At 43.5% G+C, this 26951-nt stretch overlaps 1 protein-coding gene across 2 annotated transcripts in view; it reads right to left on the reverse strand.

The window, feature by feature from the left end:
* Positions 1-946: 946 nt before the first annotated feature.
* The window catches only part of Mmd (monocyte to macrophage differentiation associated), an 86406-nt gene continuing 60401 nt past the window's right edge, over positions 947-26951 (reverse strand). For both annotated transcript variants that reach the window (XM_034504904.2, XM_034504905.2), the window contains 6 exons: positions 21831-21912; positions 19749-19909; positions 15414-15488; positions 13814-13915; positions 12356-12425; positions 947-2853 (listed from right to left, as the gene is read on the reverse strand). In XM_034504904.2, coding sequence (XP_034360795.1) covers positions 2653-2853; positions 12356-12425; positions 13814-13915; positions 15414-15488; positions 19749-19909; positions 21831-21912 — 691 coding nt within the window. In that variant the 3' untranslated portion in view covers positions 947-2652. The remainder of the gene's footprint in view (positions 2854-12355; positions 12426-13813; positions 13916-15413; positions 15489-19748; positions 19910-21830; positions 21913-26951) is intronic.

Consider the following 26951-nt stretch of genomic DNA (forward strand, 5'->3'; position numbering starts at 1 on the left):
CTCTATTCCCCAGGTATGAGATCCCTTATAACTTGCAGTTTTTCCAGGCCACGTGCTTTTCCTCCATTGTCCTTCCACCTCCTGCTTTTCCATTGTCTTCCTTCTCAGTCTTCTTCCTCCCCAGTTGTCCTTCTCTCTCTCTCCTCCCACAAACCTTTATATCTCCACCTCCCCTTCTACTGCCCAATCACTGGCTCTAGCCTTTATTTTACAAATTAAGGTGGACAGAGGTTCATAAAAAGTCACCAGTGTACTGACTCACTCCTCCTTTGTAGCCCCTCCCAGGAAAGTGGAATTAGCATCAAAATACAAGGCTGGGACTATCCACAACACTTCCCCCTTTCTGTCCAATTAAAAGACTCTTTTCTCTCAAATATAAATTGAATACAAACTATATTACCATGTTGTAATTGTTAAAGTACAAGACAGACCTAATACCCAGTCCACATTTTTGTTAACTAACTAGAACCTCTGCCATCTCTCTTAACTAAAAGACTTAGTTCTGAACCTGGTTTATGTCCTGTCTTTAGAATGAATACCATCTGAAAACCATCCTCTCAAAGTAAATAGCCTGGGTTGGCTGTGAGACTATCTGATAGAATCTCTCCCTAGTTAGCTGGGACTGGCCTCAGACTTACTGTGTAGCCCATGCTAGCCTCAAATTCACTGAAACCCTCCTGACTCAGTTTCTTAACTGAGCTGAGATTGCATGTCACATCAATACTCCCTGCCACCAGAGAACTGGTAAGGTGCTGAATGAAGCTTGAGTTAGCTCTGGCAAGTCAGTATTTACAAGGCAGATTAGAAGGTTAAAAATGAAAGGACCAGTTTGTCTCCCTCTGCATTCTGATTTTTGGAAGACTACTACACCAATTACAAAAGTGTGATTCACTCAAGCTCCCAAACACCCAGCATTACTCTCAGCCATATGCTCCAGACAACGAAGTCAACCCAAGTAACAACTTTATTCTAATCTACAGCACAAGTTCTTACATACATTTTAGTGGTTTTGACAGTGTTACATATGAGCAGACTTTAAATGAATCCACAAAAAAAGTTAATATATTTAAAGTAAAATATACACAGTAAAATAACAGGCACCTAAATGTTCAGAATCATGCAGAGAGAGCAGCCTGGCTGGTGTTATCCTTGGGTACCCTTGACTACTAAAGAAATTCCCAGCAGTCAGTTCTTCAGTTGTTCCTTTACAATCTATCAAAATCAGAGCCCAAACATACATACAAAATAAACTTCCTTTTAAACTTACAGCTGTACAGAATTTCAATTAATAAAGCATATCTTTAATCTGACAGTTTCATTGAGCAAGCCTACTTCTAGACAAACAGGTTATATTAACATCTGATCTAAAGGCAAGGTGACTTCATTTCTCTTAAACACCAAGATAGATTAACCAAAAAGCAACTAATATATCAATCTTAATATAAGACATTGAGAGGAAACTAGAAATAATATATAAATATCACTCCACTGAGTCAGCATAAAACCCATAGACTACTGACACGAGCTTCTACCTGTCAATCAATGTTTTATTTATGGTGTGAAAAAAACAGAGTATATTGAGAAATGCAGAGGAAAAGGCAGAAATGTGAGTTTGTGTGTCTAGTCCCACAATTAAAATGACTATCAAACTGATACAGTAAAGTTAAGTGGCTCAACCACAGAGACTTGAATTGCTGGGCACCAGAGTGGCAATACAATTCACCATAATTCAGAAAGCTCATGAGAAGTGTCTGGCAGATGGGCAACCCAACAATACTGTCATAATCCGGACAGGATCCTCCTCCACTGTGAAGAGAGACCCCAGAGAAAATGTGGCAAAGGCATACAGCAGAGTTGTCTTCTGAAAAAGTTGATGTGTCAAAACACTGTCTTACCCCTGGTGGCCCATACCAGGTCAAGGACATCAGTCCAAAGCAGCACTGAATTCAGGGTCAGAGATTGGCAGAAAAGTTTGGAAAAAACTGCAGTTTTTCTAAAAAATTGGCAAGTTCTCCATACTTAATAAAACTGTCAGAAGAGGTATAATGTTTGTCTGTGGAATGTTGACCGCTTGCTGCAAAACTTCTCATGAATGAGGACCCACAGGGGTGTGCGTCAATGGAATAGTTTCTTTTAAAAATTTACAAAAGAACTGAAGCCTCCTTTTAAAAAATAACCATGTTATGTCAAGATGAAACATGGTAAAAAGTAGTGTTAAGTTTCCATGATTCTTTTACACAGTGAACGGGAAACGTGGTAGAAACAACTTTTGTTTTTCTTAAAAAGGAAGTTGCATTATTGCACTGACTTTGACAACCTGACCTACTAATTTAGAAAAAATCATCGTAGTTAAAATCTGTAAAACAAAAATACAAAATTCTGGTTTGTAAACATCAGTTGGCCATGTCTCTCCCGAGTCCTTCATGATAGTGGAATGGAATGAAGAATTGATTCACTACCTTAATCTATTGCCTGTGGAGAGGAAAACTCCAAGGCACAGCTTTTATACTTTCACAGTAATTATATTTAAAAAAATTAAAGGAAGTCAGTGCAAGTTGCTCATTCTTCTTCTGTGTGCAACATTCAGCTCTCACCCCCACTCAAGTGCCTCAATTGTGATAATACTGATTGGAAAAACCTAGCACAGACTGGTCATAAATGCCGAATGAAGTCCGTAGGACTTCGGTACAGGTACTTCCAAATGGCATAATAGTGTACGGCAGCTGCTGTGGCCACAAACAGGTGCCAGATGGCATGGGCGAATGGAATGATGCCATCGCTCTTGAAGAACACAACTCCCAAGCAGTAAATCAAGCCCCCACAGGCAAGCTCTTGAAGTCCGTCAGTGTTATTCTGTCAACAGAGGCGGGGGGGGGGGGGGGGGGGGGGGGGGTGGGGTGGGGGAGGGGGATGAAAAGGTTTGATGTTACTCTGATGTGACAAGGTAAAAGGTACTGTCCTTTCCCCCAAAGCTCCTGGTTTTCTGCACAGTTAAAAGCACGATGTGAACAACACCCTTATCTGTAAACATAAAGCAATTGTAAAATGCCTCACCGGCTTGACCTGGAATACCCTCTGCATCTGCAGGCATGGATCTGACCATTGGACACATTATAGGCTCCACGCGACAAAGTGGTAATTCTGCTCATTTAACTGTGTGCCTGAGCAGACTGCAATCACGGTCAGCTGTGACGTGCCTGCGAAGGCTGCATGACCCTCATTTCCCAGATTACCCTTTGGAAGCTTCCTTCTACATGGGGCAGGCCTAAAAAACTTACTTATATCTCTGCTAGGCTTGCCACATGCCTTTGACCTCTCTCCCACCATCTGTATTGACTGGTTCTCCCCGGCACACGTGCTCCACACCCCCCACCCCCAATCTTTGCAGCATATATGAATTTAGGGCATCTTTACTGCTGACAAGGGACACATCACAGTCTTAGGAATTCCCTAATTTGGCCCGTACATCCTGGTGTTACACGTGCTCCACACCCCCCACCCCCAATCTTTGCAGCATATATGAATTTAGGGCATCTTTACTGCTGACAAGGGACACATCACAGTCTTAGGAATTCCCTAATTTGGCCCGTACATCCTGGTGTTACACGTGCTCCACACCCCCCACCCCCAATCTTTGCAGCATATATGAATTTAGGGCATCTTTACTGCTGACAAGGGACACATCACAGTCTTAGGAATTCCCTAATTTGGCCCGTACATCCTGGTGTTAAAACTAAGTCCTATATGTTTTAAGTGAAAAACAACACTTATTTTTAAGGCTGTCTTGAGAGATTCAAAGACCCAGACCCATCTATAAGAGTGAACTATAGAGACTTGAATGCATGAGATCAGGGAGGTGGTGCTGCAGAGGAAAGAGGCGCCTGTAAGAGAAGCAGGAGCCAAGCCAGAGGGTGGCCAGCCCTTAGAAGGGAACAAGAACGCAGACAGATGGGTGCTAACACCAGCATGCTCCAAGACCCGAAGGTCCCAGTGGCCAAGTCAGGCAAAAGCAAGAGGAAATGCCAGCTCAGCCACCTGCTAGGAAGGAGCCCACAGGCCTAGCCAGAAGCAATAGGAAGAGGTTGCTGAAGGCCGGTGGGAGGACACAGGGCCCAGTGTGATGATCAATCCTATTTCCAACATTACCATGAACTTCAAAGGTTTTGCAGGATTAAAAGGTTAGAAAGGAGGCAACTCAAAATGACCCATACCAGATTTTCTTTTCTTGGTAAGAAGAGACAGGTTCAGCTAGACATTAATTAAAATGTTAAAAAAAAAAAAAAAAAAAAAAAAAAAAAAAAAAAAAAAAAAAAAAAAAAAAAACTAAAGCCAAAACCCTCAAGCCAATAAGTCATCCATTTGTATTGCTTCATACAGGTTACAGGGCTACCAACACTGATCATACATACAGGTTACAGGGCTACCAACACTGATCATACAATATTCTTGTATGTGCATTAGGAATGCTGTTCCTGATGGATAAAGGTTGCCATGGATTCCTAGGGGGAGCGGGAGCCCCAAGTGGAAGTGTCACTCGTGAAATAGCACCTCCTTATTTGGAGGGCAGGAGGCTAAGAGAGGTGATGTTGCTGGCACCGCCTGATAGACACCATGAAGCACTCCTGTGTATTTGTCCATGTTAACCTTCACGACCCTAACTTGGGTACCATTCATTACCAACAGCATTGACTAACAAAAACTGGAGAGGTTAGATAGTTTTCTCAAGGCCAGGGAGTCTCCTAGTGTCAGAACTGGGACCTGAAATGAAGAGGTCTGATGTCTGAACTTTCATTTGGCACTGGGGAAATGGGCATTTTCAAAATGGGTTTGTGTGCTGAATTTTGTGGGGTATACAGATGAGAATGAAACAGAAGAGCTTGATTACATCGGTTACATCTGTTGTGTTTTATTAAAAAGAAAGGGAAGCCAGGGATATGTTTGGTAGAGGCCCGATATGGTGCAGGGGAAGGGAGTGCTTCTGTGAGCCCATGCTGAAGCATCCCTTCCCTCTGAGGTACCAGCCATACAACGGGTATAGTATAGAATAGAGTTTATTTAGGGCATGGGGAGGGGAGTTGAGGGGTAGAGACAGAGAAAGGCAGAGAGGGGGGAGAGGAAGAGAAGGAAGAGGAAGAAGAAAAAGAGGAGGAAGATGAGGAAGAAGAGGAGGAAGATGAGGATGAGGTACCAGCCATACAACGGGTATAGTATAGAATAGTTTATTTAGGGCATGGGGAGGGGAGTTGAGGGGTAGAGACAGAGAAAGGCAGAGAGGGGGGAGAGGAAGAGAAGGAAGAGGAAGAAGAAAAAGAGGAGGAAGATGAGGAAGAAGAGGAGGAAGATGAGGAAGAGGAGGAGGAGCAGGAGGAGGAAGAGGAAGAGGATGAAGAGGATGAAGAGAACTTCCATGTAAATGCTTCTGTAAAGTTCTTTGGCATCCCAGTCCCAATCTATCCTGGACCCCTCCAGCCACCAAGGCAAGCACTGCTCTTAACACTGCTACCACATATGGAACCCCTGGCTCTAGAACTTCAGATAAAAGAATTATACTGCTTATTTTCTGAGAGTCACATAAATCCAAGCACATATTTTCAATTCTCTTTTCCTTTTGTTTGTTTGCTTGGTTTTGGTTTGTTGTTGTTTTGCTTAGTAGTTCCTTCATTTAACATAGTTTATTAACTCTTGCTATTTTGGAAACTGCAACGAATAAGCCTGTTTTTTTTTTTTTAACTTCATGAATCTTTTTTTTTTTTTTTTTTTTTTTTTTTTTTTTTTTTTTTTTTTGCGATATATGTTTCCATTTCTGTTAAAGTAAACTACCAAGTCCCGAAATAAATGCACTTAATTTTATTACAAACTAAAAATTTAAGAGGTAAACTTTTGGAGGCAGGCCGTATCATTTTACACATTATATGCGCTGGTGGGACCCGTTCTACTGCAGGCCTCCAATCATAACTGCTCTTTCACGTATGTCTCGGCAGCTCGCTGGGGTTTTAATTTCCATTTTCTTGACCACTAATTATATCCATACGTTTTCAAAGGGTTATGGGTTTTCTTTTTCTTTGCAAGTTTTTGTCAAAACTTTGTGCCCATCTTTACCGGCTTTAGATTTGATTTGGAGGACCACAGACTGAGCATATATTTAACAAATGGCTACTTTTAGGATGCATGCCCTTTATCACAGAAACAGCAAGTGTTTCCTACAGGGCTGTGACTGGCCGTCCATTTTCTTCACAGAAGCAAAAGCTTTAATTTTGAAACTTTCCTCAATTTACTTTTTCTTCTTTATGGTCTTTGTTTCCGTGGCTTCCAAAACCTGTGCCTATCCAAAAAAATTGCAACAAGATGTTCCTGGTTTCCTGACGTTTGTGTTTCCAAGAAATCTGAAACTTCTTGATTCATAGCTAAGCCTATACTTCAAATGGAGTTTCTGCATGACGTGAAATGGACATTCAAATGTTCTAGACCTTTTTCTTAAAAACATTTCCCTTCTTCCATTGAGTCGTGTTTATATATAAATGCCACCGCTTCCTAAATAAACTATTTATTAGCATAAAATGTTTGTAGACTCATTTCTTCCTGGACATACCCATGGCCCAGTCCCAGAGAGACAGCACAGCCCTCTGTGGGCTCCAATCTTCTTCAGTCATCCCAGGTCCTCACAGAGTTAGTGATCTGGACCATAGGTCAAAATCTATATTCTTTATCCTTCTCCCAGTTGAAGAATCTGTCTAGGACGTTATACTGGGCTGGATTCTGCATAATGGTGTCACGTGTTCCACCCCACCTTCCTGAGTTCTTCAGTCCTCTTGGTGCCTGCTTTCTTTAACACCACACGAACACATCTCCTCACACCGTTAAGTGCACTGATGGCTATTTTTTGCATCCCACTGTGTGCCTTAAGTTCTCAGGGACCTCTAGAGACAGGCCAGTGGCACAAACAGGTACGATGTCACTATTTCTTTTAACACTGTAGCCAACTGTGCTGATAAACTCATTCTCAATGTCTAGAACTTTTCTACAGATCCCAGCTTCTAACCAGTGGTGAAACTCATCTACAAATAAAAAGTCCGTCTCCTGTTCTTTTCCACTGGCTTGCTTCTGTTTCTCTGATCTCTTACCATATCCCTGGTACATCACTTACATGTTGACAAGAAGAAGTGAGGGTATGCATTATTGCTTTGTGACCAATCCGTCTTTCACTAAAAAATGTGGCATTTGCTGGTGGCGTTTCCTTAATTGACTTTTCTCAGATCTGTGAAGTTTCTAAGTTTGATGAGAATTTTAAAATGATGGTTGAATACTGAACTTGTCAAAAGCTTTTCCTTCATCAGTTGAGAGAGCCACTCTTTCTCATTGATTCTTGCAATGTGGCAAATTTCAATGACTGATTTCTAAATGATGGACCAATGGCTCCAGGAAAATCTAACCTGATTATGATTTTTTTTTTTTTTTTGCATCCTCATGAAACTAGATTTGATACTATGATACTCTATTGGAGACTTTTCTGTTTCAAGAGTACTGGTGTACTCTTGCAACGTGTTCCTGCAACATGCATTTGATTCTCAGGGTAATTAATCTTGGCTTTATAAAACAAACTAGGAGGTGTTTTTTTCCAATCCAGTTTTGTTTGTTTGATTGACTGATTAATTTATTGCTCTCACGTAGCCTTGTCTTGTCTTGAACTCTTGATCTTCGTTCCTCTAGCTCTCAGGTACTGGAAATTCAAACACGGTCCACCTCACCAGGGTCCTCTACTCTACTTGAGAAAGTCTGTATAGAAGAATTATTATTATGATCCTAAGTATAAAGTTTGCCATAATGTATGATTGGAACCTTTTCAAAGGAACAGCTTTTGGTTTCATGGATTTTTCTCTAGTTGTTGAGTTTTCTCTCTCTCTCTCTCTCTCTCTCTCTCTCTCTCTCTCTCTCTCTCTCTGTGTGTGTGTGTGTGTGTGTGTTTGTGTGTGTGTGTGTGTGTGTGTGTGTCTATTTAGCCTCCTACATGCCCAGTAAAGTCTCTATCACTAAGCCACACCCATAGCCCTCTAACTATTTCTATACTGTTAGTTATTGTAGGCTTTACTTACTCTTTCCATCTGAAGATAGATGTTTACATCATCATTTTTAAAACTTTTTTCTTTTTAATAGTGTTACTCAGAGTTCTTCAAGAGATATAGAAACATAGGAGCTAAGGAAGCCTGGAGTGAACGTGTATTATCACAGGCACAGGCATGTAAAGGATGCCAGTGCTTCAGACTCAAGAGATGGCAAAGCATCCCTCTGGTCCAAAAAGCAGTGTTGGCCAACACCTGATCTACAGGAGTGTGCAAAATCTAGCACCTGCAACATCTTCCTTACAGATGACTGTACTCTGAGACTGCTCCCCTATGAGACCTGATAGGGCTACCTAACACCTCCTTCTCGTCATGCTTATACAAGATAAACTCGCTCAGGTTTTAGGTTGCATCATTGGTGTCCCTCTGTCAGAATAAGCATAGCTTATCTGATCCCAGATTTTCTGTTCATGTGTTTGTTCTTTCTTCATTCTCTTATCACCCTAATCAGGGTTCCAGACTACCCTGTGCAAGACTGGGCACAGAGTCAGTAAAATGGATGTTTATGTCTTTATGTCTGCATGCAGCACAGGTCTCTCTCTCTCTCTCTCTCTCTCTCTCTCTCTCTCTGTGTGTGTGTGTGTGTGTGTGTGTGTGTGTGTGTGTGTAACTGACTTGTGTAATTACAGAGCAGCAAGCCTGAATCTTGCAGGAGGTTGTCAGACAGTGGTTCAGGTAACTTTCCTACTGCAGCTGGCATCAAAGGCAGGGGAGGATCCTTGCTAGGAAAGCCTCCGTCCCTAAGGTCCTCAGGTGACTGGTAGAGGCCCACCCACACTACAGGGAATACACTCTGTATCTACTGAGTTGAATGCTAATGATACTGAAGAAGCACCTTCCCAACAATCAGGCTGTTAATGGGCAAACATCTAGGTACCTCGGCCTAGTCAGGATGATTCATCAAAGCAACCTGCACACTCATAGAGGCATCTAAAGCACCGCACCTCTTTCCCAACCCCACTTGGGCTGAAGCCCATGAATTGTCAGGTTGCATATTCATTACAAGTCAATTCAAAGACGCAAGAGTTTATAGAGATGTGTGCTGTCTAATCTTTAAACACTCGGGATGTAGCTATCTTTTATTGTAGCATAGTTCTAATTCTTTTAGTACCAAAGATTGCTTTATGGTCTAGTTATGTTGTCTATTTTAATCAGAAGATTTTATATACTGACCTATTCCAAGGTGGGGCCTTGTGGGAGGAAGCAGATTGGTGGGGGCATGCCTGTCAAGGGCCTAGCTTGTCCCTGGCTCCTTCTTAGCGATCTCTCTGTCTGCTATGAGGTACTCCACCCTGCTTCATGTGCTCCCTCCACAGTTTGCCTTCCCATGTAAGAGCCCACAACCAGGAGTCAAGTAACTGCAGTCTAAAGCCTCCAACACTATGAGCCAGAATAAATCCTTTTCTCCCTTCCTTTTTTATGTTTTGTTGTTGTTTGTTTTGTTTGTTTGTTTGTTTTGAGCTTTTTTTTTTTGTCACAGTGATTAAAAGCAACTCAGATACAGGGGCAGAGGAGCTCTGTCTCTACAGTGACCCTGGTCATCCCTGAAAGCCAGAGACATTTGATATCCGATGTGGTTTTACCACTTAGGATGGTAGGGACTCCACTATTCCTCCAAATCCAGTGCTTCTGGCATCACCGTTTAGCTCCCCACCTTCAAATGGTTCTTCTCAGTGAGGACGTCCAGAATTCTGCCCTGCATAAATCCAGCTTGATGCTTGGCCAAGCATATTCCTCTATAGATTCCTGGAGGTCTGTCTGTCTCAGTAGTTCTGTCCTCCCTAGGTCTCTGCCCCATCAACTATCCCACATCTGATTTCTAGGAAGACAGCTGCTCTCTGAGCTCTCTTTTAATTGCTATTTGGAAAATCTACAGGGAAACAATGGGGAGGCGGTAGAACCCAAAGTCTCTTCCTTCAAGCATCACGTCCTGTCCTGCACTATCTGTGTCTGATGCTTGAAAAGCCAGCGGCTTTAATTCATTATCCAGTGCTATAGCTCTTTGTGGCAGAAGGGTGGAGTCTGAGATCCACGACTCAGCTCCAGAGCTCAGCAGTCACTCTTACATAACCCTTTTGATCTGGACTCTGTCTAAGTCCCCAGATTATTATCAGCGCTCCAAAGATGATTGTGCCCTCCCCGGGCATGCTGTCTCCTCTGTTGGTAGCACCTGCCTCACTCTGACAGCGTCCTGATTTCTACTTGTCTTTCTGAATCGGTGTACCTATCACTTATTTTAGTATTTCAACCTTATGTTCCCATAGCAACCTGAGTTGTTTCTCCCCTCCCCACCCCCCAGCCCCTGCCATCAGGGACATTATAAAACTTTATTACAGTCTCCAATTGAACAGAAACTGTGTCTGCCTGTTGGACCTCAAGTTCTGTGGCAGCAATGTGTGAATTACCTGGCTTCATTTTCATAAACATTAGTCACTGGCTATTATAGCATCTAGGAAAAGGCCGATTGCAGATCTGGGCTAGTAAAAATACTGGATAAACCTGCTTTTATGACAGCCAGAGGGAACTGACTTGAAACTCTGCTCTAATAATTAGTAACCAATCCACATAGACTTTGCTATTACGGCTCTGGCTGTCCCGAACTGCCCTCTAAGGATGCAATAGCCGTGGCCCACTTTTCTCACTTCAGTCACACACCTGCCTCCCTCTTCCCATCCTTCTCTGCTGCCTTTGCCAAGTGAGCCGTGTACGTCTATGTGGACGCACACACAGACATTGACATATGTATTTATCTGTGCACTGGTGCTAGGTAATCATTAAAATCACCATCAAACTCATATCTTAAGGGAATATCATTTTTGACATTTTCACAAGCAGTGTTTCCTAAAAACTCAGAACCAAGTTTTAGCTCCAAGGGGCACTCTTCTGAGGAGGGTGGACCTGGGGAGTGGGAAGGGAGGTGGGCCCTGGGGAGTTGGGCACTGGGAGTGGGAGGAAAGCACTGGGGAGTGTTAGGTGGGCCCTGGGGAGGGGACGGGGAGGCAGGCATTGGGGAGAGGGAGGCAGGCCCTAGGAGTGGGAGGTGGGCCCTAGGAGTGGGAGGCGAACACTAGAGAGTGGAAGTACATTCTCAGGTAGTATGTAGAAACTCAGTAATAAAATCTCAGGTACAATCCTGCCCCTGGGCAACTGAGAATAAAGAAATGAGTTAAAACTGAACAAGCTGCAGTTCTCTAATTAGTACAGTGGCTAACAGCCAGTGCCAAACACAAGACACTGGAGAAAGTAAGCCAGGGGCCAACAGAGCTGGATGGGACTGTAATGTATAGTTGTGACTCAAAGTGACAGATGTACATGGATTCCTATATGGCAATTCCACTGGAAAGAGAACTTGAAACATACCATATATAAGAATCCACTGAAGATAATGTAACATTTTTTTTCTGAAGTTCCCAAGTTATTCTCAAGCAAAGTTAAAAGTAAAATAGCAGATTAAAAAAAAAAAGCCAAAACAAACAAACAGTGGTGGCGCACACCTTTAATCCCAGCACTTGGGAGGCAGAGGCAGGTGGATTTTTGAGTTTGAGGCCAGCCTGGTCTACAGAGTGAGTTCCAGGACAGCCAGGGCTATACAGAGAAACCCTGTCTCAAAAAATGAACAAACAAACAAACAAACAAACAAAAAGCCACTTTCCTTTCTTAGAAAGAGAGATAATACTACTTTAAAGCAAATGAAAAAAAAAAAAAATGAAGTAGAAGGAATCGAAGCTATGGAGCAGGAAGCTGGGGTAAGTGTTGGCCTTTTCCTTCTGACCTCAGACTTACAGCTTTCCCTCCTTGGCTGGGTAGGGACCATATGGTGGTCCCACCACAACCTTCAATGATCCTTCTAACTCTTAAGATTTTATGTCAGTAACTCATGTTCTCTTCACCATAACAGATCGCCAAATAGCCTCTTCCAGAGATTCAGGCCTAAATAGCCCCATTAATTACACTGAAACAGCCAGTTCTAGTCTTTTAGATGAGTCTCTGAAAGACAGGTGATGAGATAGGGCTGGGGGCCAGACTAGACCCATAACCAAAACAAAACAGTACAGAACAAACCCAATATATACACAGCTTTGTCAAGCCTTGAGAGTAACTAGTGTAACAGTGACAGGCTGTATTATCTATGTATGTTTCTCTCCCAAGTCTATAGTTAATGGACATATCATAGCTCCAAAAGGGAAAACTGCATTCTATTACGATATCAGAGTATTAATTCTAAAGCCACGTCTCACCATTGATGTCACCACCAAGGCTGGAGAAAATCCCATCGTGAGATAGAAGAAAAGTTCAACCACTTTATACCTGCAGGGACACAAATGGTTAGACACACATCTGGGGACTGCATGCACACACTAGCTTCCCTTTTCTTTATTTTGAAAGAGAAATATAAGCTTCTAAACTACTCAAAGGAGACGCCATTTCCCAGCAGGAGACCACCAAGCCTCTCCCTAATATATCGAACTGAATAACAATGATGTGAAGTTTTTACTAGGGTGAAAAGGGCAGAAATTAGCTCATGCTGCCTAGAACAGGTCTGCAGACAAAGCTAGTTGTAATCTGGCCCAGTACACTCATTTTCCCTTGCCCACCTTCTCTGGTTGGCCCATCACCAGTTCCATCCAGAGTTAAAAGGACCCTGAAAGGGTGAGAGGAGGGGGAAACACAGCTTTCTTCAGTGGCAGGCAGTAGCCAGAGCACAGGATGAGTTTTCTGTTTGTCTCTTCATTTTGCACTCGTATTTCCTGTCGAATCCCACTAGGCTGCAGGCTATTTGAGAACTTTAGTCCTCGTGGAGGAAGAATGGGCTGCAGACCTTGGATTACCAGAAAGGTCTGTCTTTACTTGCTATGCTGTCTGGAGACTAAAATCCAGAAGCCTGCATCTAAGAAGCGCATGTGCCCTTACATGGATGTGCATTACATAATATACTTAGCAGTTGTTACACTCAAAGGGTAATTGGAGTCAGGTGCCTATGATGAGCTCCAGGATCAATATGTCTGCTGGTGTTTTCTTTGTTCAGATCTTGTTTAGGCAGATACATGGGTGAACTTCATAGATGAAGCTTCTAACTTTCTCAGGTGATGATCTCATAGCAAAGTTCGTTTTCTTCCTGCTCTCATGCTCGTAATTCTTACGCCTACAGCTGAAGATGATGACCTTGCAGGATTTCTTCGGATTGAAATGGTGCACTTCAATATGCCTCTGTTTATGCTCACACTTTGTTTATGCTCACACTTTTGACTATCGTATTGAGTAAGGGGAAAAGCTGTGTCCAGCGCCGGCTTCTTTCCCCCAAACACTCTCCAGATTCCTATTTAGGTGAGTACCGTGCTGTGACACTTAGTATCGGTTACCCCCATCTCCATGGAAACTGGAAGAAGGCTAGTTTCCACTTAAGATGTCTGTGAAACAAACAGGGCTAGCTTGCCTCTGCATAAGAAAAAACAAGGTCCCTACGGCTCTAAAACGTCCTTCAACCTCATCAGGACACATTCACGCCTTCCCACCTCAGCACGTCCAGCAACAGTGAATTCCAAACGGCACTGAAGATTTACTAAAGAGCCATACGTTTTCTTTTTATGTATTTCTACTATTGTGAAGCACCAGCACAAAGGAACCTGCACTGTACCACAGGGATAATTTAGGCAGTTAATTGTTAAACTATCAAACGGAAGCGATCTTTCTCTTACTTTTCATGGTAGAGAAATACATAAATGGTTCCTCCAGCTGCCATGAGCCAGATAAACCAACGCATATGAGATGCCAGGGGTCCAAGTTCACGGAGATTTAACCTATAAATGTAAATGACAATAAAAGGTGTAAATGACAGGAATCTGGAGCCCATGCTCGCCCAGTGACAGCAAACAGTAAGATGACAGAAAGACACGGCCTTCAACATAGCAGGGAAGCTTTTGGAAGTCTTGGTGAAACTAATCATTCAAGGAAAAGACTGTTGGTCGAATTTTAGTATTCAGAATTACATATGATTTAAAAATAGCACCAGCTAAAAACAGACATGTCAGTATGCCTGTCAAGCCCGACTTTCCCTAACAGGGTCACACTGAAGTAAAGGCTACTGGCGGTTTTATTTCTGACTACACATTTGGGATGCTGACAAAGCTTATGGAGAACCCAGAATAAAATCCTGAACCAGGATCACATACCAACAGCGGACACCTAATATACATGTCTCCTTTAGCAACCTCTCTGCCAAGACAGAACATGAGAATTCCTTCAGCATGTGCTATGGGATGTGTTCTGTCACATTTCAACATACCACAACATCATGTGCCCTGGTATATTAAAAACAAATACGAAAAAAAAAATGTTCAGTTTGGCTATAACTATAAAACTAATATTCTCAAAAGGAAAATTTATAACTATAGACATATCTAAACCTACACAGGAACAGACTGCCTACTCTGTGTGATTCTTGAGCGCATACTTAATAGTTTTTTTCTTTTTACATATTTACCCAACTTTAAATTGCTTCACAAAAGCTTTTAAGCATGCTTGCTCGTATATGAATCAGACCTATAATTTAGTGAGAGGTACTGGAGAGGCCTTGGACATTTTTTATTCAAACAGATAATTACATTTCTTTTGAGTGACTGAGCCTGCGTGAGCCAGATTCTAGAGGCCTGCTGTTTCTACTGACTACAGCATGGATGGCTCAGTGAGAAGTTCTGAGTATTTAAAACGCGGCCAGGTCTAGAGGAAAAACTATAGTTTCTCTAATTTTGGCTTTTAAAGCAATGAGAGGCTGTATTTGATCTATGTCAGAAGGGCAGTAAGATGAAGCAAACTGCACAGAAGATATTTTAAGTGGTTAACTAGTTGGGTTAGTTAGCAGAAAGAATGAGAAATGTGTGGATAGACAGTAGCTACTGGGCTATTGAGCAGGCAGAAACAAACAGTAGACATTTCTAAAGGATGCTTGCTTGTCTTCATATGCATTTCCAGTATTTCCATCCACCACATTCAATCTTTACTTATTCTGAAAAGCAGCAGAGGTATATGGAAAGAAGATGGAGGGGAAAAGGGAGCCTGCTAGCTACACTCCAGTCTACAGCACCTCCTCTGAAATCATCTCATGCCAGACAGTTCTTCCAAGTAGTGAGTAATGTAACCAGGTAAATCAAACTAGGGGCTGGGGGTGCAGGTATGCACTGTGGGAGGGGCAGAGTGCATGCAGGGACAACTGCAGGGAGGGGTGAAGAGAAGGAAAGGAAAGGAGTGAGGACCTCTATCGTAAAGATGCTTTCCCAGGGTACCAGGATGCTATCTTACCATGGGGCGTAGGAAGCAGCAATGAAGAAGTAGATGACCATCCGATCACACATGTGGAAACAGTGCTCCACTGTTCTGTTGGGGGGAAGTGAAGAGGGCAGAGGTTAAACCTTCAGACAGGAAGTATGGGCTGTCTACGGCTACAATGCCTGCTTCATTTGCCCAGGTCACTCACAGCTCGCCCTTCAAAGCCACAGCTCTTTTTAATGACAGGAAGCCACAGAAAAAGCTTTATATTTTTGGGTCATGTACATAACCGGACATGAGATGAGGGAGCCCCACAACAGTCAGGTGATATGAGTCTTTTCTGATGTTTTCCTTTTCTTTTGGAAGATTAAACTCTCTGAGGGCAGACCACTGCCTGGTTCCTATCACAGTACATGGCTCAGTCCTAATGCCCAGCTCCCGTGCCCTGAAAAATCCTTTCCTTGCTTTAAACTCAGTTTTTGACCATTTCATATTTATACATAACACATTCTGTCATAGTCACCCCTCCACAATCTCTTACTGGCCCCTACTTTCCCCCCATTCTTGTACCACAGTGGTGCTCGACCTTCCTAATGCTAAGATCCTTTAATACAGTTAGTTCTTCATATTGTGGTGACCCTCAACCATAAAATTATTTTCATCGCTACTTCTGCTATGATTCTGGCATGAATCCTAATGTAAATATCTGATATGCAACCCATGTAAGAGGATTGTGCAAACCCTTAAGGGGCTGCGACCCAGAGGTTGAGAACTACTGTTCTACCAGGTCTCCATCTCATTTTGAAGACTTTTGTTTGCTGAGTTCACATTCTTGGTTTTTTGTTTGTTTGGTTGGTTTTTGTTTTTTTTTTTCCCCACACATCTTTAAGCCAGCTTTCACTGGCTTAAATGATGCTTAAAATGGCTTAAGATGCCAGGGTAGACAGTAAGTAGAAATAAGGAGAAATCAATAGGTCAGGGCCAGCAGTAGCGTACATAAATATGGCTTATTTGCTATGAAAGGGTAGCGACTGCATTCTTACGTTGATCCAAAAATCAAAGTCAGAAAGTACAAAATCCAACCCGCTAAGTCTGACTTACAAAATGCATGGTAAAGAGCCTGTGTTTTACTGAGGTCATTTAAAATTATAAATGCAGGCAGCTGGAGAGATGGGTCAGTGGGTAAAGGGTGCTTAGTACTCATCCAAAAGACCTGTATTTGCTTCCCAGCACCCAAGTCAGGCAGCTTGCACCCGTGGGTAACACCCACGAAGCTTCAGAGAATCTGATGCCCTGTCTGGTCTACACACACACACACACACACACACACGCACGCACGCGTACATTCACACAGATGCACACACACAGAGGCGTACATTCACACAGATGCACATACACACATATAAATAATAGTTAAAAACAAGAATAAGTAAATAAAGGTGTAAATACAGAGGACTGTCAGTGATGTAGCTGAGGCTAGGCTTGAACCCCTGCTCCTCTTGCCTCCGTGTCTCACAGTGTTGGGATTACAGGCAGGTGCCATCTGCCCAGCTCCACAGTGTTGTTCTGAATCTAGTTTTGGTTTCCAGGGTATGGACGCTACCATCTTATGAGGCTTGGGCCCTTCACGTTGCCTCACTATACACATAGGCTGTTGGCCAAGCGGACTGACAGGGGCATGAGAGCAAATAAGTAAGAATCAGATCTGTGCAGAAGAATGGTGCGGAAGCTACAGTTTAGTCCATCGTCACTTAGTTACAGGTCTAAAGAAGCAAACATTCAATCAAACCACCACATTTAAGAATCACCTGGGAATAAAGGTAGCCACAGGCTCACAGGTGCAAAATTCTACTTTCAAGAAACTGGGGAAACAGGAGGGAGAAAGTAAAGAATTTAAATTCTTGTTTTGAACCCCTGAGATAATTTTGATTCTTTGCAAGGTTAGAGGGCTTTCTAACTCTGCTTTCTAGACACTGTTAGGGCAGATAGTCAAACCTGGAGTCTTACTGGTGATCTGCCACCAGCTCACCCTTGTGGCATAGGCCTGTGGTCCCAGCTTCCGAAGCCAAGATGATGCTAATTACCTGGGAGATACAATGGGTTCATATCCTAAGCCAGACTTTTCCTCAAAATAAAAAGTAGAAAGAGGTCTGGGGATGTAGCTCAGCGGCAGAATACTTGCCTGGAATATATGAAATCCTAGGGATAATCCCAATACCACTTTCTCATAAAATGAGAACACTCCACAAGCCACCTTCCCTGGTCACACGATCTCATAAAAAGGGGACCAACTTGAACACACAAAACATTAAATGTGGTGATGTTCTCAAGACACTGCCCAGCACATAGTCAGAAACTGGGACTTCCCTTCTCTCTCCTAATTCTGGCTTTGTTAGGCATTTAAAAAAAAAAATGGTGTGATTTGGGCTGGACCTAGGCCTCCCTGCACATATGTAGCCAATATGCAGCTTGGTCTTCATGTGGGTCCTGAACAACCGGAACAGGGACTATCCTAAAAGGTGTTGGCTGGATGTGGTATATTCAGCTGGGCTGCCTTGTCTGGTCTCAGTGGGAGAGGAAGTGCCTAGCCTTGGAGAGACTTAAAGTGCAAGGATGGGGTGGGGGGATACCTGGAGAGGAGAGGGGGGCCTACCCAGTCAGAGGAGAAGGGGAGGGGAGATGGGGGAAGGATTGTAGGAAGGGGTGACCAGGAGCAGGGCAGTGAGTGGGATGTAAAGTGAATAAGTAAAACAGATTAAATTAAACTTTACAAAAATGGTTTGATTGAAGGCTGAGCAAGGGAAAAAAACCCACTCGTGGCCTGTGATTCTAGCAATACTCTTTCTCGGTTCAAGAGAATCTTGTTTCTACTAAACCTTCTCCAGCCGCTGCCAGGGAGGCCCCAAATACCGAAGTAGGCATCTACAACTCTTTATTGATTCAGAAATACAGACATCAGAGCCAAGTGTGCTAAGACAACCACAAGTGTCAGGCTATGCCAAGAAGATAATGAAGTGTCCTCCTCCCAGACTCTCCTCTGGGTCCTGTGACTGCGTGTCCTGGGAAGCCAGCACAGGTTCTTTGGTGAATGTCCTGTGCCAGTCTCAGACCACCCTGGGGGTTCAATGCTGTGGTTTTATTTTAATCCCAGGGAACTGTCACCTATTACAGGATTGAGGAAAGGGTGGCAGAACACAAGCTTCGGGCAGTACTGTAAAGGATACAGTGAAGTATGGGAACAAGAAGAACCCTCTCCCAAAGCCTGCCTCCCCACTAGTGACAATTTTTCTTGGCTTCTTTGTTTTGTTGAGATAGAGTCTCAATCTGCAGTTCACTGGAACTTACTTAGTCTGTAATCTAAGGTGGCCTCAAACACATGACAATCCTGGTGTCTCAGGCTCCCGAGTACTGGGATTATAAGTATGACTGTCATCATGCTTGGGACTTTGTTTTGACAATTTATGAAGCCAAAAGGTCTTTTCTTACGTCTCTGATTAGAAGCACAGTCTCTGTTGTAGAGTTGACACTGGCTTCACACTTCCAATCCTGATTCTGTTTTCCCCAGGCTAGGACTACAGGTATGTGCCACCATGGCCAGTTCAAAGTTCATGCATGCCCCTCTATCAGTGGTCCCCTGCTCCAAGGCTTCCAGGGTGAGAATTGTTTTTCTCTCTCTCTGGAGGTTAATCTATTTAATTATTTAAGGTTTTATTTGACAAGCACCCATTTGCACATAAACGATGCAGCCTAATTCTGACAAATAAAAACACTTTTACATCCTTATGACCAGGCCAAGGATCTTGATCTCGTTTGGAAAGTACCTCATAGTTAATCTTCACTGGGATGGATCTCATGGTCACCTCATCCTACATTTTATACTTTTCAGATTATTTTCATAGTTATCATCTTATTCACCACATTGCATCACAATAACCTCACGAGACAGCATAATAATATTTTCATAATGAAGAAACTGGGACTCTTTATATGAAGTAGAATTGCTCAAGGTTAAACACAGGAGGACTGGGCTTCAAAGTTCAATGTCCTTCCTCAAGAAGCCACAGCTATGGCTGGCTCTCTTTCTCATCGGGTCCCTGGTGTACAAGAGAGAACTGGAAATCTCTCAGGGTTTTAGCTGCAAAGCCCAAAAGCCAGCTAGGGTACTGTTTTCTTAGATGCAAACAAGGCAGTTGGGTCTTCAAAACTCTATCCAAGAGTATATCTTGAATTAAGGGGTAGCTCAAAGCCGATGGAGTAGGAAAAGGCCCTATTATTCATCCCACCAAAACTTCAATAGCTGGGACCTGAAGAAACTGCTTAGTCAACTAAGATGACCTGCAGAGGAAGTGCCCAGCCCGCCCCATGTACCTTAAGTGGCTCTTCTTCCATGATACTATGTGAAACACTGTAGAGACGATGAAGAGGGCGCAAAGGCCCATCCCATAGATCCATGCTGTTATCTTTTCCCAGCAGTCATCAGACAGCCGATGGAGGAGGGCACTGCCCACAATGGCTGGAACAATGAGGAACTGGAAGAAAGGCAAAGAGAAATGAGCAAGTACCCTGGTGTCTTCGGGATTGAGACTTTTTTGCTAAAACAAAACAAAACACAGAGGTTTGCCAATTGTGAAAAAGCACGTTTTAAGCAAACATTTGTCTTCCTTGTATAATCAAAATGAGAGGCGACAGAAGTTAGCTGCTGCCCTGGAAGCAGGTGTCCCTGAAGAACTGGGCCAGCCAATGGCTGCACAAACAAGCAGAGAGACAACATTGCCCAACTGTTGCAAAACAGTTGTTCTTTATCCTAATTTTATTAAACAAGAGTATATGTCATTCTCCTCTGTAATCTGATATATAGGAGGTATTTAAAATATCCAAACATCAAGCCTATGCCAGCATTCCCAGAGAGGACCTGGTTTCCAAGCATTCCATCCTGTCTGCAATCTACTATATAAGGGAAGGATACATGACAGAATACCTTCATATTACATTGTATAAAACACCACACACACACACACACACACACACACACACACACACACACACACACACAGGTCAATCGTAGAATTAGTTTGTCCTGATTTTTCCTTTGGATTTGTTCAATTTACCTATTTGTGAGAGCCTGCAGAGCAAAGGGGTTAGGGGGTTTCTTCATTTTAAATAGTGCATGTCGAATAATCCATCTCTGAAGCCCAAAGTTTGAGAAAACGAAAATCTTAGAATTCTGGTTGCCGCCTCCTCCCTCCCTCCCGTTTCTTTCCTTTCCAACCACTAAGCAGGTAAGGATCCTGAGCTCTGGATGCCCCTCCTGTAATCCTGAATGGGATTACAGCACCATGCCCCCATGGTTGGCTTCTGTGTTATATTTTATACCATAGACCCAGATTTCAATATCAGGTGTCAGTTTTCAGTGGCCTAGAACAAGACAAGAGCAGTAACTGTAATAACATTCTTTTTTTTTTTTTTCATAAAGAAAAACTTACTTGTCCGAAAAAAATGCCCCTAGAGATTCCGTCCCTTTCACTCCTGTCCTGGGAAAGCATCTGCTCCGTTTACCTTGTTTCTAGCTGTGTTGTGTTTTGAGACAGGCTGGCACTATCCTTGCTAGCCTTCAAATTTAGGGCATGCACCACCACACCCGATAATACTTTCTCTTTAAAGACATGAAGGTGGTTAGATATACTTTCTGTCTTTAGAAATCTCATGGGTCTATAATACTCCGAAATATGCATTGATTTAATAAGATCACACACTCTGCTCTTAAACATTAGCACAGAGATATGCCGACCCAAGTCATCTATCACTCAAGCCTTGCCTAATTTTCATCACTACAGGAGCAAATTCGTTCTCTCCCCTACTTTTCTGTTTTTCAGAATATCCCAGGCACTATTTCTCTCCAGATGTCTCACAAAATGAAACTCTCAGGGAGAATAAAACAAAACAACCAAACAACAAAGATAAAGGAAATGTGCAATGACATAAGAAAATGCAAGGACCACTGTGTGGGTGAGAAGATTTAGCCTCCCTGTCTCAAGAGAATCATTCGGTAAAACAAAACAAAACAACAACAAGAAGCCCTCCTTTTCCAACACACCATGACTTGCCCTAGTCAAATAAGTCCAATGGCTGTCTTGAAAAAGCAGCACTCTTCATTCAAGGCCCTGCAGCATCCATAAGCAAGCTTCTCTGCTGCCCCCTCACTAGGGTGCTTACTTCCTACTATTCTCCTGAAGATTTACTGAGACACACAAGTCCAGGAGAGTGTGGGCCACAGGTTCCAGTGTCCAGAGCCCTCCCCACACTTTCAGATTCTGAAACCCAACACTGACCTTCAGGCACTTAAGGTCACCAGGCTTAGTACTTCCAACAACTTATGCTGAAGTTACTGGAGAAGTCATTCATCCCACCCAAGCCTCGTGGGAAAGACGGCAACAGAAAAGCTGTACTCACTGCGTGTGTGTAGCAATTGGCAGCATGTTCATAGCAAGTTGGTTTGTAGCGGCCATTGGCTGGGGCCCGATGGTTCATGAAACTGTGGAAACAGAAAAGCCATGTGAGGCACACTCTAACCTGACCTGCGGGAAGCCTGCAGGGGTCACTCAGTCCCTTCTGAAAAAGTTGCTGTTATCGACAAGGAAATGAAGCCATTTCAAGAAGTGTCAACTTGGCCGGCAGCAGTGAATCTAAAGCAAACATCTCGTTTATTTGATGAAACAGCCTTTGAGTTTGCTCAACAGATAAACTTCTGCCAAGTAAAAGCAAACAGAAACCACATCAAATTCAGCAGTACCCCTCATATTAAAGGGGTGCTCCACAACCAAGTTTTAAATCTTAGAAGAAAGGATTTCTGCTTCTCCCACCTGAATTTTGTTACTATCATTAAACAAAAAGGTGCACATCGCATTTGCAAGGTTTCTGCTTTCTCACTCAGGACACATAAAGCTTTATGTATGTAGATCTGTACAGCCTGCATCCCACAGCAGAGGGCCTGTCCGACTAGTTTTCTTGTATTGTGTTACCTGTTCTGGCACTGGGCGGCATATTCGATACCTGGCTACCTCGAGGCCACCTAAACAAGGAGGCACATTTTCACCTCCGTTCTTCCTGACTGAAAAAGAGTTTGCTTCAGACACCACACCCAGGATAAGTAAGCACTTTACACTGTGGCTCTAAAATACACACATCCACACAGCCTGGCACATCAGCACGGATGCTCGTGGACCAGGCTTCCCTTTCAGCTAACCTTCCCAAAATGAGCAGAAGGATGAAAAGTGTGCATAGCACAAGGCTGCGGTTTCATTCGAGTGAAAGAATGGAAACAACTCTGTCTAACCCTGAACTATGCTCACGCGGGGATTATTCTGATGTGCTGGTTCACACACATGGGGTGGGGGGATGGGAGGAGTTGCTGAACTAAAGAGCAAAGCAGCAAGCACAGAGAAACAACTGGGTAGAAGCCTTGATGGCTTTGAGATCCCAGAGCTCCACCTGTCAACATGCTCAGTACCAAACACACAAAAAAAAAAAACAAAAGATAAAATCAAAACAATAACCAACCACTGCCCCTCCCCTTTTTAAAATTCTAGATAGTCCGAAGGTAGTTTGTGTTTGTTTGCCAGTATCCAATCTGACCAATCACATTCTCCATTCACATGATGGGAAACGGTACCAGACTGACCCAAAAGCGGAGTCACCAAAATCACCAAGAACAAAATGGCTCAACTATATAACCAAGCCATTTTAAACACCTTTAAAAGAATACAAAAGACTAATATTCTTCCATTGGGAAGAACCTGGTAACTGCAGATCAAATAACAGATAGTTCCTGACAAGTCCATACATAATACAGGTTGGACATGGGAACCATGAAGACATTTCATCTGCTCTAGTTGTTCGGCTAGAGCCTAAATAAGCACGCTGAGTGTAGCTACTGGCCAGCTTGGAGAACAAGGAACCCACCCAGTAGCTTTGACATGTATCCAGCTATCCTTGCATATAGATATGCAAGTCCAAACTTCTCTTCTCCCCTGGAGATCCCCTGATTATATCACTCATTTCCTAGGGGACGAGAGTGCTGCCATACAGCTCTTAATAGTAAAAAGAAAAATAATTACACCCTGGGGAGGAATGCTTTTCTCCTGCTCCAAGTAGCTGAGGATCCACCACATCCTCACCCTGACAGGTAGGCAACAACTGAGCTCTCTGCATGGCTCATACCCTACTAGGAATTTCAAAGGGTGGAGAACGAGCTTCCAAAATGGCTGAGGTTGGATGAAATGGGAAGCACTCCATATAGGGTGAAGTGGGAGCTGTCTACCCACCACCAGGCTGCAGACTGAAATAGCAACTTCTATCCCAAGCAGCCCAGTCTAAAAATAGTCAGACCATTACACAGCATGGGGGGAAGGGGGGGACAGACTTTCACATTTTCTCCTGCAAGCGAAGAAGCTGGATGGCCATGTCTGCTAGTCTCTGCCTTGCAGAAATAATTCAGGTTAAAAATAAAGTGGAATGGAAGGAAGATGACTTAGTGGGTAAGGTCCTTCCTATGCAAGCATGAGGACCAGTTCAAGCCCCAGTATGCATGGTTCAAAAGAAGGAGGAGGAGGAGGAGGAGGAGGAGGAGGAGGAGGAGCAGGAGCAGGAGCAGGAGCAGGAGCAGGAGCAGGAGCAGGAGCAGGAGCAGGAGCAGGAGCAGGAGCAGGAGCAGGAGCAGGAGCAGGAGCAGGAGCAGGAGCAGGAGCAGGAGCAGGAGCAGGAGCAGGAGCAGGAGCAGGAGGAGGAGCAGGAGCAGGAGCAGGAGCAGGAGCAGGAGCAGGAGCAGGAGCAGGAGCAGGAAGAAGAGGAGGAAAAGGAGAAGGAGGAAAAGGAGGAGGATGAGGAGTAAGAAGAAGAGGAAGAGGAGAAAGAGGAGAAGGATAAAGAGAAAGAGGAGGAAGAGGAGGAGGAGAAAGGAAGAAGAGAAGAAGGAGGAGGAGGAAGAGGAAGAGGAGGAAGAGAAGGAGGAGGAAGAAGAGGAAGAGGAGAAGGAGAAGGAAAAAAAGAAGGAGAAGAAGGTGCTTCTACTTGTAATTTCAATGCTATAGAGATGGACACAGGTAAATCCCCATTACTGATCACTTAGCCTACGCTACTTGCTAAGCTCCAGATTCAGTGAGATGCTCAGTCTCATAAAATATGGGGAGGACTGAAGAAGACACCTGTTATTAGCCTCTGTGGGCATGCATATAATATATACATGCCCATGAACACATATACACATATCTGTGCGTACAGTTGGTGAGGAGAGGAGAAGCTATATAGAGAGGTACTGCTCTCTTAAGGCCTATGTACCCTGTCCTGTTGGATGGGTAAGCTGGATACTATCAACAAAGGTAAAAGCTACGATTCTGGGAGCATTTTACTGTCTGGAAGCTCAGTGGGAAACACAGCACAGTTGTTCTGCTGGGAAATAAGAACACAATTTTTCAATTTCTCTCAATCTGTCAGGCTGCCATCATGCCTCCTCCTCCTCCAGTTTCTGAAGAAATCATTCCTGAGACCAAAATGGAAAAGCAGATGCAAAATGCAAATAAACTCCCACACTCAGAGCCTAGGCTCTCCTACCCACCTCCCAAAAGAATGAGAGAAGCTTATGTATGTCTGAGAGAAGAAAAGGTCCCCATTTATGGAAATCCTCTCTGTCAAACAAGAAGCAACCTAATGGCTATTCAGTGCCCTGAGCAGAGTGGCTATCATACATGGGTCTCCAATGTATGATATGATAATGTCATATGATATTGACTGTGACATGATAATGTCATCTACACATATTTTAGGCCTCACTTACCGCTATCCTGAAACATAGGTGGGCCATGGATTGGAGAGACACATCTACAGGGGCTCTGATCTAGGTCTGAGTGTGGCAAGGCAGTTAGTGAAGCAGGGCTTATTCACTTTCTTTTGCAATAGTCTCTCTTCTTGTCTCCAGCTTTTGGATTATTCTTATGTGTTCTTTACCCCACCCCAGAACTCCAAAACTATGGAGGGAAAGAACAGTTAGACACTGACCTTTATACACTAGTACACTGTATCCAGACCAAAGAGCTCAGCTCTCAGAGAGCAGGCCTTCAACTCTTCCAGCAGAGCGTAGGGGCAAACCACACAGGTTAAGTCTCCTGGGTTCCCAACTTTCCAAGTCCAAATACCGACAACATTACTTTCAATGTATATTCCAAATCAGCTCATAACTACACTCCTCAGTGCCCAACTGAAATCAAGACCAGCACGCAGCAGCATCTCCAACCTGTGAAGCTGAGCCTCATGACTGGCCTTGCTACCTGTTCCTATAGAGACTCTTCTTCATAAAGCAGCCATGACTGTCTATCAAAAACAGATCGGATCATGTACCTCTACTTAAACTATTTCTCAGCTTCCCAAAATGCTTAAGGTAGCACTTTGATGCATCCCTGACCCACAAGCCTCCAGCTGCTCCCCACAGTCAAGGTGCCACCTTCCTGCCCATCTGTGCTCACCAACCTCCTCCTCACAGTTCCTTTGACCCAGGAAGATCTAACCCACCTGAGGGCTCTGACTCTTTATTTCTCCCTAGAACATTCAACTTGCTTCTCTTCTTTCAAGCTAACACGTCATCTACTAAGAGATCTTCCAGACACCATGGATTAAAGTACCTCTTTGTCCTTTCTTCTCAAGTAGAGTCCTTAACATAACTAGTAAGAATTTGGTTCCTAAACTTCAAAAAAAAAAAAAAAATCCATCTTTCCATGTTGTAGACTGATTTTAATGCTACTTGTGTTAATTCAGCTCCCAAAATTATATGGAAACCTGCACCTCTTCATATAAGATGCTGAGGGACGGGGGTCCCTGTTTCTAGTTGGCTTTGATTGGTAAATAAAGTTGTCAGTGGCCAATGGCTGAGAGACAGAGGCAGGACGTTTAGGTTACTGGACAAGGAACACGGGGGAGACCGCCATGCCAGGGAAGCAGAAGGATCAGGCTTGAGAGCTGCAGAGGAGAGAGCGGGCGATCATGTAAGCACTGGGGAAGAGTGATCCCAAGCCCTCCTCACACTGGGTCTAGAACAGCAAAGATGGAATATAGATTTTAGTAAGTAATAACTCAGGAATATTGGAGGGGAGGCATTAGCAACGTGGAAGTTTGGGAGAAGCCCAGAAATTGAGATGATTAAGGCATATTAAACATAAGGCTGCCTGTGTGCCTTTCATTCAAGAATACACAACATTGGGGCGGTAGCGAGGAACTCACCCTGTCGCTGCTGGAGATTAGAGCGGATTAATCAACGACCCCCACCTTTCCACCCTGTAATATGAGTCTAAGAAGGTGGTCTTTACTACTTTATTTCCACTGTTAAGCACAGTGCTCCTCTTTTGCTGAGGTTTAATTAATAATTCTTAAATGAGTGGATGAAAATCTCTCTGTACCCTCCCATGTACAAAGATAGTCAATTTGTCTTTACTGGAGATTGCACGGGCTCCATACAGAAGAGCAACAGGCGGCCCTTGGAGCCAAAAGAGCCCTGGATCTTAGGAAAAGAGAACTCAAGGGCCAAGA

Source organism: Arvicanthis niloticus, chromosome 6 (genome assembly GCF_011762505.2).
Source record: "Arvicanthis niloticus isolate mArvNil1 chromosome 6, mArvNil1.pat.X, whole genome shotgun sequence".
NCBI classification, from domain to species: domain Eukaryota; kingdom Metazoa; phylum Chordata; class Mammalia; order Rodentia; family Muridae; genus Arvicanthis; species Arvicanthis niloticus.